Source organism: Telmatherina bonti (assembly GCF_933228915.1).
Source record: "Telmatherina bonti genome assembly, chromosome: 1".
In the NCBI taxonomy this organism is placed as follows: domain Eukaryota; kingdom Metazoa; phylum Chordata; class Actinopteri; order Atheriniformes; family Telmatherinidae; genus Telmatherina; species Telmatherina bonti.
Window position 1 is genome coordinate 40,936,480 of NC_136619.1, and position 12,405 is coordinate 40,948,884.

Sequence of the window (12,405 nt, forward strand, 5' to 3'; positions counted from 1 at the left end):
TTCCATTGTAACATTTTTGTAATTTTTATTGTTTGTATTGATCTTTTTACTTGTCTTTTTGGACATTACATCAGCAGATTGATGAGCTAGCTACTGGGTTGTTTTTTCCTTTATTGAAATGAAAAGAAAAATGACAAGCAAAGAAGTTTTATACATTTTGCTTTTAATCTATAAAAATCTGCAATATTAAAGAATTTTGAGAATTGCAATTTAAATCTAATCGGCACCCAAAGCATCAGAGTCGAATCGGGACAAAAGCACATCGTCACAGCCCTAACATTTATGGTGGAAAAATTCACAGACCACAAGCCCAGGAAGTGTGTGTACGTTTATTTTAATAAATAAACTAGAAATTCAACATGTTTTTCCAGAACACAAAACACTTGTGCAACATCGGTGCGTTACAAAGAGGTGCATTCGTTTCGGAGAATCTAGGTTCACGAGCCAGAAAACAACTTTAAGATTCATCTGCTGAAGTAGCGAAAACTGTAAACGCAGCAGAAAAGTTTAAATATGCGAATCATCCAAACCTGTTTAAAACACGTCACAGAAGTTCACATTTAGATCAAGTGGTTACGTTAAAAACCAGGACTGGTGGGGCTTCTGTGATGCAGATCAGCCCACATCCCGTTATTTTCATCTCAGCTGACAGCTTGGCCTAAAACGAAAACTCTGGCTGACATCCGAAGATTTAGAGTCAAACGCAGCAAAAAGCAGCCGACAAACACGCAGCTAGCTAGCTACAGCAGTGGAGCTCCACATCCATCCTGGATGAGAAGCAGCGAAAAGACCAGCTGAGTTTTGTCTGCTTCACAAAAAGCCCTAAAAATAAGCAAAGTGTTAGAGAAGAAGCCGCTTTGGCACTTTCTCAGCTGCCACCAACTAGCTTAGCTTAGCATTAAGACTGTAAACAGATGGAGCATTTAGCCTTGCTAGTCCTGAACTGTAAAAACAACTTGCATGAGGACTATTTGCATGAAAATCACGTCTTGACAGACAGAAGCAACATGTAGGGAGTTCAGACAGCCCAAACTGCTGCTGTTGGTTTGTAAGACTGAATAAAAATATGCGTTTTGACTTGTATGTTGGCATCTATCTGGAGTAAAACTTTCTGCTACTGTTCAGACTCCTAGTTTAAATGACTTCATGAAGCTCAGTAAGCATGAAGTAATTATGAATAATATAAAAAATTTACGTAAACACATCCAACTGAGTTTAAGTATTATTTAATACCAGTTACATTTTTGATTAGATTAATGACACAATGAAGTGGTTAAGTTTATTTAATGTATTTACTTCCAATTTGAATAAATTGTATTTCACTGTGGCCCGTTTAACCCTCCATAGAAGTGAAGGTTTTTGTTTCCAGCTTCTTTACGCAACGTTTTGACTCGTATGATGGCATCTTATCTGGAGTTAAACTTTCTGCTACGGTTCAGTCTGTTAGTTTAAATTACTTCATGAAGCTCAGTAAGCATGAAGTAATTATGAATAATATAAAAAAATTACGTAAACACATCCAACTATGAGTTTTTTTTAAGTATTTAATACCGATTACATTTTTTATTAGCACATTAATGACAAAATGAAGTAATAAAAAGTTTATTTAATGTATTTACGTCCAATTTGAATAAATTGTATTTCATTGTGGCACTTTTGACCTTCCATGGAAAGTGAAGGTTTTTGTTTCTGGCTTCTTCACAGCAACGTTTTGACTCTGCCGTTTCGCACTACGTGCAGCCAGAGACACAAACTTTAAAAGTCCTCATGAAATGTTTTTACATATCAACACAAAGAAGCTCAGACTTCAATAAAGTTTGCAAGGCAGCAGATTAAAAAACACTTTTTAAAAACCCAAAAGGCTGAAAGTTTGGTTCCTGCGCAGCGGGACAGAACATATCACAGCAGCATATTCATGGCCAAAAGTCCACCAAGGACACCGTCGGACAACATCACTGATTCACTTCTCAACGCTGATATTTAAAATAGTCCCTGGGACGATTCACACACTTGCCTGAGTCCACCGGCACTTGACATTTTAAAGATTCATGGCCTCAGTAAGTACCTTCTCTGTGGGTTTTTTAAACTTTATGTCCTTGGTGTCCTTTTGTCTAAAGATGCAAACAATCTAAGGCAGAAAAACACCACAAACAAATCATATAAAGCTAATACCAGAGACATTCAGTTGCTTTTCTCCAAATAAAAAACAAGTGCATAAATAAAGCGTGTGATTATGAACGTTAGAAACTGATTATGTGTGTCTACATATATGATGATGGTTACATAGTAGAGGGAGAATATTGAGGTAATTTTATAAAGGGAATAAGGGAGTGCAGCTGAACTGTACTTGGCTGTGTGGAAAAGCATCACAAACATGCATCGGACAAGTAAAAATGTAAGTAGAGGCATTAGTGTGCGTGTCCCTTTTTTCATATTCAAGTTTTGTATTTAAAAAAAAAAAGCTGAAATAAAGCGTAATACTGATAACGATGCAGTCTGACTCCGCTCCCCCCGTCCTGGTCGGGCGGTCCCGACGCTCAGGGAAGCAGCTGCTCCAGTGTCGAATCGTCCAGCTCGTTGACGGCCACGATGTGGTCCAGATGCTGCAAGTACCGCTCCTGGTCTCGCATGAAGTGTGGGATTCTGGTCCGGGGGAGCGCCGCCAGATGCCGCAGCCTTTCCACGTCTTCGTAAGACACCTGCGGAGAGAACGGCGGCGCGTCTCAGTAACGTGTCCGAGTTTCCGGTAACAAAAGCTCTGCTTTGCAGGTGTCGCCGCCCACCTTTCCTAGAGAAGTCAGCAGCTTGAAGTCGATGGCCCTTCGGTGGCGAAGGATCCGCAGAATCCCGTCCAGATAGACCTGATCTTTGCTGAAGCAACCTGAGACAGAGACAAAGTGCAGCTGAGCTGCTGGAAAATACACAGCACCCTCACTTCTGCATTTAGTAAATTCTCTAAACTGAAAAGTCCTGCGGAGAAAAGCCCAGATCTGTTTACAGAAGCAGCGAGGTGTGTGTGTGTGTGTGTGTGTGTAACACAGCCTCATTATGCCCTGGGTTTTGTCTTTCAGGCAACATAGCTGCTCTTCACACCTGCTCTTATCATGTATCCCAGTGGTCTGGTCACAGTGGTGTGTGTGTGTGTTAGCACCTGGCACTAACTAACTAACTGATCTGATCTCAGTTCCAGTCGACTGAGCAGGCGACGGGACATCGGCGTTGGCAGACAGAAGGACTCTAACATGACTTACCAGTCAAGCTTTCACACTTTATGCAGCTTCTCTTCTCAGATTGTCTCTTAAGGAAAAAAATCTGCATCTTTCTGCCTGTAAACATTAACAGTCACCTGCCACTTTGGTTGAAAGGTTTGTTAACGCAGAAGTCTAATCAGCCAATCAGAGTCGTTCAGGCATGTTGTCCCACTTTGGACCCCTTAGTACCACCGCAGCCTACCTGAGAACTGCTGCTAAACATATTTATACCTTTATGAGCACAGTGTTTCTCCCTCCAGACCCCCTGCCGTCCATGTTTCACACATGCATGACGTGGTGGAACAGATTCTCATCGTGTCAACATCTTGTTGAATCTATCGCATGAAGGCAGTTCTGAAGGAAAAGGTGGGTCCAAGTCGGTACCAGCAGGCTGGACTCGTGTCGTTAGAGCGTCCACATGGATGTAAATACATGTAGACTGAATATTAAAATGCTGCTTGATGCGATTATGGGAGAATTTTTCAGTTCCAAACAGCTGAATGTAACATAAAGCATCTTAGTTACGACGCCTTGCTGAGCATCGTAAACACTGATCCTTTTCTGTTTGTGTTCACACACTCATCAACCATTTTCCATGTATTCTGCGTGTGTGTGTGTGTGTTTACCAGGCTGCGAGGTGTCCGTCTGTCCTCTCTTGGCACGCAGGCAGTACTCCCAGCGGACGTCCGGGTCCTGGACGAAGCGTGCGATGTGACTGAAGAGCTGGCTGAAGCTCATGCTGGCGGCGTGGTACACTGTGTAGTACAGCAAAGCGGCGCGCCACAGGTAGGGCTGTTTCCGTAGCAACACACTGTGAAGGCTGGCCAGGCCTTCCTCGGTTGGATTGGCCGGTTTCAGGCCGAACTGCTTCCTGCCTTCTGCGGTTGCCCACGGCTGCAGATTGTTGTTCACACCTCGCAGGTAATGCGTTCCTGAGGAGAGGCGGTGAAACATCACGTCATTCACGGTGACTGATCGCTCCGGATGAAACACAAAAACGACCGTTTTCCTTTAGAAAGTAGTCCCTCAGTCAAACCTCTGCTGCAGAACACACACACACATGAAGCCAAACTGAGCTGGACAGAAAATGTGTTGTTTTAATTCAACCAGAGCGGCACAAGATGGCGAGGCTACTGGCAGCGTGACCGCAGCCCCCGTGGGGTTCTGGGAATGTTTGGCTTCATCCACGTAACCCGGTGCGGTCAGGTGACTCGTTTCTGTTGAAAGCCGGTTCCTGTAGAACGATGCAGGATCAGCGGCTGTTTGGATGAGACAGTTCAGAGAGAGAGCTCGAGTTTTCCTCCAAGCAGGTTTGCTATGTTTCCATTTTCATCCTGTATTTGCTGGGAACTGCCAGGACTGGAAGGCATGAAGAGGTCTGGAATCAGGACGATACAGCTCAGGATGTGTGCTGCACCGATGGTAGCATGTAGGGCTGGGCGATACGACCAAAATCTCATCTATATCACTCAGTTTATATCCCCATAATGATGTACATAACCATATAAAAGTGTGGAATGTTGTGTCAGTCAGACTGTATATCAAAAGATGGGCGGAGCCTCCGTGACGTCACCCGTAGGTTTCTGAAGAGCTGAATTGAAGCTCGGTGGGCGGTTCCTACCATCACCACCTTGGCAGGGGCATGCGTGTCGTTTCACCCGGAAAATACAAATATGGGCAAAGAGGTGGAGCTGAGAGGGGGGCTGTGAGCGTCATGGTGGATGATTGACATCAAGCGAACTCCGAGCTTTCTGTAGCTAAGAGCTAACCGAGCTAACCTGGAGATAACAGGAGCTAACCAGCTAGCGGAGGTAAGCGGGCTAAAGCTAAGTCACGTTGTTAACCGTCTTAAAATCGTGGTTGTTCTACGTTCTTCTGACTTAAAGCGGGAGATCGGGTACCTGTCAATCAAAAGGACACGCCACTAAATATGGCAAACTTCGAGATTAAATTACTTTTTAACGGGCGAGTTAGAAAAAAATTCACTTCCCCGACTGTTGTCATGAAGGTAAACCTGACCTTGTGTTTATTCCTGCTGTAAACATGTTTATTCCTGCTGTAAACATGTTTATTCCTGCTGTAAACATGTTTATTTATGCTGTAAACATGTTTATTTCTGCTGTGAAGTTGGTCTTTTTAACATGGGAGTCTCTGGGGATTTGCTCTGTTTTGCAGTCCCTAGTGGATGAAGGGGGAACTGCAGTTTTATACACTTCTGCATCGGCTTCACTTTTAACCGCCGAATGCTCCGTCCATCTTTCATTTACGGTCTTTGGTCAGTCATCAGTTATGTATCAGATGTTGCTAGGCAACAGCAGCAGTGATCTCCTTCCATCGGGGGGAACTATGGCTGTATGACGTTCCACAGGTAAATACCTGCTGCAATGTTTGCATCTGGAGTTTGCATTATGAGCTTTTACCTCCACTTGACGCTGCTTTTGCTGCTTTTACTCGTTGTCTCTATTCTTTATTCTGTATTCTTTATCCTGATTCTTGCAGGTGATAAAATGAGTTAGTTGTGTCGGAGTCTGTTGTTGGGACTGTGAGCTAGTCTGTTGTCGGTTCTACGTCCATATATATTATTATTATTATTATTATATCCAAACCGCATCCATGTGACAGAAACTTCCCTCTTTTAGGAACAAGCTCATCAGTTTGGGTTGGCTGCTCATCTTCTAGTGAATTGTCCTGCTCTGAAACACGTCTGCTTCCGTCTTCCTCCATGTTTATGTATCGCAGCATGCATGCCATAAATACTGCAGTAAAGCAGCTTATGGTGGCGTAAACGATAGAGCCTCATATGAAACATTTTATATCATCCAAACGATATATATCATCATAGCCCTAGTAGCATACATCCAAACTTCCTACATTAACCGCTGCATCAACGCCTCTTCCTCTAGTTTCTGCATTTCCAGTTCCATTTCCATCTGAAATTAGCCGTGTCCAGAGGAATGGTGTGATCCAGTATCAGATTTCTGGGTGTAGTGGGAGGACTGGGCTGTGTGCAAATAAAGTTCTCTTGAGTCCGTATGGCTTGATGGTCCCAATCATCTAACATCGGTTTTTGTTCTCTGGTTTTTCACTGAGATTTCTCGCGACTGCATGACTTTTTTCCCAAACCAACCCAAACCAGACAGAGGTCTTTAATATGTAGCTTTGAGAAACATATTTCTAATGTAATGATAATTATTTGATGGAGTTTAGTAGGAGTGGGAAAATCAAATAAAAAAATCAGAAATCGGGATGTTTTTATGAATTTTAAAATCGATTTTTGTTTTGTTAAAAAAAATGACATTTTTTCTAAATAAATAAAATGAATGCATTATAAAATTGTCATTTTTATTGTTTTTATTGATCTTGTTACTTGTCTTCTTGAGCATTATAGCAGCAGAATGAGGGTCTGGCTTAATTGAAATCAAGAAAAATGACGAGCAAAAAAAACCAAAACTTATACATTTTTTTTTGTTGTTTTTAATCTACAAAATTCAGCAATATTGAAGAATTGTGAGAATCACAATTTTAATTGAATCAGCACCCAATAAATTGGAATCGAATCGGGACAAAAGCATATCCCCACAGCCCTAGAGTTTGGCATAATTTGCTGAAGTATGACCCATCGTTTCATGACAAGACTACAAACTTTAGAGAATGCTACTTTTATACCCAATGATGGCACCCTTACCTGCCGTCATGTTCTGTATATTCAGTATTTTCCCATTTTTACCTCTCCAACCTTCTTCTGTGTTGCAACATTAAATTTTAAGAGCTGAAAATCATTTTTCTACTAATCTTTTTCTGCATTTTGGATACATTTGGACAATAATGCACATCTGCAGCGTTGATGTACGTTTTGTCCTGCTGGGAAACTGCATCCTGACATTCAGTCTGGTGATTAATGCTTTGCTTTTTTCCAATTCTAGCAACAGGTATTCCTACCGATCTCATGCCTCAGCATCCCCTCCAGCCAGTGCTGCCGAGCCCCGGCCAGGTTAATGGTCAGAGTGGGCCGACAGTTCTCCACCACCATCACCGCCTGAGACAGCAGCTCGTCAGACAGACGCACCACAACCTGAAGACACAAACACACCGTCATCACATCTGTGGCGAGAAAACCAAACCACCACATAATCCTGGATCGTACAACTTAAGGAGCTGAATTTATTCAGTAGAAAAACTCTGGTTCTGTTATTTAACAATAAGATTTACTGCTTACAGAAGACACAAAGACACAGAAATATGATTAAAAACACACATTATGAAGCAACCGTCGTGTGAAACAGAACGCACCATCGTTCAGCTTCAGGAAGGTAAAAACATCTTTCCGTTCTCAGGCTCGGAACGACTGACATGGACGGAATATTTTCTACTCATTTCTCTCTCAGTAGAATCTGTTTGGGGTTAAGATAAATGACATCATAACCTTTCCAGATTAATGAGCAGCTTCTCTGAGATCCCCGCTGAGGGCTCCTCTCAGCGTCGCCCGCCTCCTGCTTGTCACATTTAACACCCTGGTTTGGTGAATAATAAAGACTCATTGTTCATCGTCATGTTGTTCCGAGCGAAAGGCTCGTCTGTCAGCAGAAACTTCCTGCTGTGGAGCCGACTCTGCGAGCGCCTCACCTCCCCCACGCAGCCTTCCTTCTGCAGGTATTTGCGCACAGCGGCCCACACCTGACTCTTCGGCAGCACGTTGCCGCCCGTCGCCTCCTCGAAGTTTTCATAGGAGCCGAACCTCTTCAGGACACACTCCATAATCCCAACGGCCTACAGTTAAACACACACACATCAGAATGTTGCTCAGAGGCGGATCTGCGCGGTGCTGGACGGCGACCCACCTGCTCCAGGAAGAGACCCGAACCCTCCCTGTACTTCTCCAGCACGCTCCGCGGCTCCGGCTGCGCGTACTCAAACTGAGGCTCGTACTTGTAGTCGGACTGGAAGAAGGTCTGCTTCTCCTGATCCAGGTTCAGAGGTCTGAGGGCGACCAGCAGGCAGGGTCTGGAGGGGGTGGGCAGCGCGGAGCTGCCGACACCCTTAGCGATGTGGGGCAGGGAGGTGGCGGGCCGCATGCGGCCTCTGCCGGCGCGCAGTCCGACGGGGTAGTTGACGGAGCAGGTGCTCTCGCTGCGGCGCATCCAGCCGCTCGCTCCGAGGCTGGGGCTGGTCAGGCTGCGGGTGGGGGGCGAGGGGGCGGCCGAGCCGCTGCGCCACGGAGGCTGCAGGATCCTCCGGTCCGCCGCTTGGTCCTGAGACCTGAGGCGCTGGGGAGTCATCTCCAGGCTGAGGGGGCGGCGGAGCGGCGGCCTGGGCGTCGCGCTACATCTGGCTGACGACGAGGACGGTTTCCTCTGCAGCGCCTGGCTCGCCGGGTCGGGGAGCCCGTTCTGGGACGCCATCTTAGCACCGCTGCTTCTTCTGGCCGATGGCGTGGCCTTTGTGGAGGAGCTGCCGGCGGTTTTGGGCAGATCCGCTCGGACATCGGGCTCCTCCACGTCCCCGATGCTTTCACCCTCAACCTGATCCATGAAGACTTCACTGGAGTCCAACACCATCACCACAGCTGGTCCCTCCGGCTGCAGCTGGCCCCGACCTCGCCTGCAGGACAGAACAGCGACCCACACATGACCCAGAACACCGTTTTACATCCAGCAGGGCGGCCAGACGATTAAAACACTCATCCAGCCTGTGAGAATTAGAAGAAACTGGTTTAAAAAGCAACAACATGAAGTTTCTCTGGACATCATTTGATTTATTTCAGCCTGAACCGTCTTACAGGAGTTTTCTGTCATTTCTCATGTCAGGCATCAAACCTACGGCTCCAGTCTGGAGTCAGTACATGTGGAAATGACAGAAGACACGTTTTAAACAGAAGAAGCTGCAATTTTATCACCTCATGTTTGAATATAAAACATTTCCAAGATAACTTGTTAAATATTTTATCTTTTCTTTTTACTGAACAGACCCGACTTCAGTTTGATGATGAAGCGAATCAGATCAGATGATCAGCATCTCTACAGACGTGGAGCTGTACATGTACCTGCAGAATAACGTCTAGCTCCTGAAAGGTTACTTTAATCACAAGGCGAAATGCTGGATTTTCCTTTTCCACATCTGTTTTCTGTGTTTTATTGATCCGTTGTGACTTGGAAGCTAAATATGGTTGAAATGACTTTATTTTCAGAAGAAATTTCAGGTTGTTTAAATATGTTTTCTAAAAAAAAACAGCTGATCAAATGTAAGCATCCAGAAGATGTTATCATTTATTAGAAGTAAATCAAAGGAAAAAATGTCCGTTTTTATTATTTATGGGTTATTTTACTGGTCTGGTCCGCTTCAGATCAGGTTGAACCAAGCGCAGTCGGACATCCCTGCTTTAAACGGACACGTGACGTGCCTCCTATCGACGGCTCATCCAGCATCCTACCCCAGATCTGTCCTCATCTCTTCTTCTGTCTCTTTATTCTTCATTTCCTCTCCTCTTCCTTCCTGCATCTCTCTGCTGAATGAGCCAATGGTGTGTGTTAAATGTGTGTTCATATCCATTTGCTGGCGTGTGACATGGTGCGTTCAGCGACACCGGATGTAAAAGTTGTTTAATGATGATCTGAAGTCAGCCTCGGGATGCTGCTGGGCAGCGACGGCTCCAGAAATGCACATAACTGATGTCACCGCGCCATCAAACGAGTCGGAAACGCAGAGTTTTACGGACTGTTACGTAATCCAGACTTCTTGAAGGAAAGCTCTTCTCCTGATGTTGTCCAGATGATCCAACGGCTTCAGTAACGTGGAGGTTCAGGGTCTCAGGGGGGGGTTTATCCCTTCATCGGACCACTCGCTGCAGATTACCGGTCCAGTTATCGTGTCTTGTGTCATACCTCATCCTTTTCTTCAGGACGGCTTAACGGCAGCCACGTTTCCATGGAGACCATTTCTGATGAGGCTTCCACCAACAGTAGATGGATCCGCTGGAGGTCCAGATGCATCGCTCACATCCTGGTTCAGGTCTTTGATCCGCTGGAGGTCCAGATGCATCGCTCACATCCTGGTTCAGGTCTTTGATCCGCTGGAGGTCCAGATGCATCGCTCACATCCTGGTTCAGGTCTTTGATCCGCTGGAGGTCCAGATGCATCGCTCACATCCTGGTTCAGGTCTTTGCTGAATTTGTTTTTATTTCTTTAGGAAATTATTTTCAGATCCTGTTTAAATGTTTTTTCTTCCACTCATCCAGTTTCCTCCTATATTTTAAAGACACACATTTTCACCTCTTCTCTGTCTGTAAGACTGTTTTATATTTGGATTTTTTAAAATATAATTAATGCAAATAAATAAATTGAAACAAATGGTGATTTTTTTTTTCTCCAATAACCTGCCAGTAAGTGCCTTAAGACACCATTTAAAATGTCTCTGGTCAAGATCATCCCTTTAGTTAGGTGTCTGTGTGATGCCTGAATTATTCATTAAATCAGCATTAAGTGACTTAAATTAAATATATATATATATATATATATATATATATATATATATATATATATATATATATATATATATTATATTTTCCTCTGAAAATGTTTAGGTACAAAGATTGGACTGAAAAGGGGTGTAAAAAGCAGCCAAAACTTGGGGAAAAAAACCTGGAAAACTGACGTTAAAAGCCACTTTTAAGGTTTACAACAAAGTCTGAGAGCTTTTTAAAGGCTATAAATAAACACTTTTCCACAATACTGTGCTTTTAAATGAGATTACTCTTAACAAAAACTGTGACAACACGTGTGACTCGTGTCAGTGTGTGTTTTTAGACCAAACATGAGCTGCTTCATCCATGATGTCTGGACAGCAAACAAAGCCCCAACAAGAAAATCTCAGCATTTCATTTGTGTCTAAACAAAACAAAAAAAACCTGTATATTTATCCAATAAACTGATTTACTGTGCTGACAACAAAACAATGAGTTTCACAGCAACGTTTTAAAAAAAGAGAAAAGAACAAAACAAATCATTTCAACACAAGCTTTTCCTAAACCTCTGCAAACCAACAAGTCATGTAAACACCCACCGAACCGACGGCCCCGGTACTTCTGCGGAGGATTCGGCGCCGCTTCATTCACTCATATCAGCGGGGGCTCCACGCACCGGAGCGGGGCTCTGCCCTCTGTTATCCGGGACTGGAGCTGCTAATGACCGGATAACGGTGCAGGGAGGAGCGGGGCCTCAGGCGGCTGCCAGAGCCGGCCGGGAAGCGGTGGTTGAGTTGGAAGATATGACGCATGACGCATGGGACGGCGTGCTCCCCCTGCGTAAGCACGTACGGGAGAAAGACGGATATACGGTGGCCCTCGCATGCCAAACTGTATAAATATATAAATAAAACAATAATACTTGAATAATAAAAAAAAGAAAAAAGTACAAAAAAGTCTTAATAAAAAAAGAATTAAAGCAACATTATATAGGAAAAATTTTAGTTTGAGAAAAACATTAATTCTACTGTATATGTATGATTGAGATAAAAAGAAAAAGCTCCTAGCATGCCAGAGTTTGCAGCAATCACTTAATTAAAGGTTTGGAGATCACTTCAGTTGGTTAGGATCTTTCTCTGTCAGCTTCTGATATTTGTGGGTAAATTAAAGCTCATGGGGTTATAAAAGCTGCTGCAGCTTCCATGGCTTTCTTCCATAGACCGTATATGAAAGATGGACGGTTAAAAGTGAAGCCTATGCAAAGTGTATAAAACTGCAGTTCGCCCTTCATCCACTAGGGGCTGCAAAACAGAGCAAATCCCCATAGACTGCCATGTTAAAAAGGCTGACTTCAAAAGCCCAGTGGTAAGATGTAATCGTCCAGGGAAACACCAACATCATCACGTTGTCTCACCAACAGCCCAGATGTCTCATAAGGGCATGTCAGCATCTCAGGACAGCAGGAAGATTATTTTACCTCAGAATAAAAAAATGGAAATAATGTGAATGAACAGCAGAAATACGTTTATAATGATGAATGAGAATTAATAATGAACAATTAAATAAATTTTTAAATGTGTACATCTCCAAACATATCTGTTTGTCACCTTTTTACACTGCATTTTTATTTAAAAAAAAAAAAAAAAAAAAAGGTTAAAAGAAAAGTTCTATATGCACATTTTAACACATGTCAAGGT

At 43.7% G+C, this 12,405-nt stretch overlaps 1 protein-coding gene across 2 annotated transcripts; it reads right to left on the reverse strand.

Annotated features, from left to right (window-relative positions):
* Positions 1-190: 190 nt before the first annotated feature.
* On the reverse strand, positions 191-11,458 carry kiaa0895l. 2 transcript variants are annotated; one of them, XM_079240421.1, is made up of 7 exons: positions 11,308-11,458; positions 8,090-8,849; positions 7,875-8,018; positions 7,191-7,323; positions 3,878-4,183; positions 2,784-2,881; positions 191-2,699 (listed from the first exon to the last, which is right to left on the reverse strand). In XM_079240421.1, exons 2-7 carry the CDS (start codon positions 8,804-8,806, stop codon positions 2,538-2,540), a joined length of 1,560 nt encoding a protein of 519 aa, XP_079096547.1. In that variant the 5' UTR covers positions 8,807-8,849; positions 11,308-11,458; the 3' UTR covers positions 191-2,537. The 2 variants fall into 2 exon arrangements, with proteins under 2 accessions (XP_079096547.1, XP_079096548.1); XM_079240422.1 differs by having other exon boundaries at positions 8,090-8,937.
* Positions 11,459-12,405: the final 947 nt, after the last annotated feature.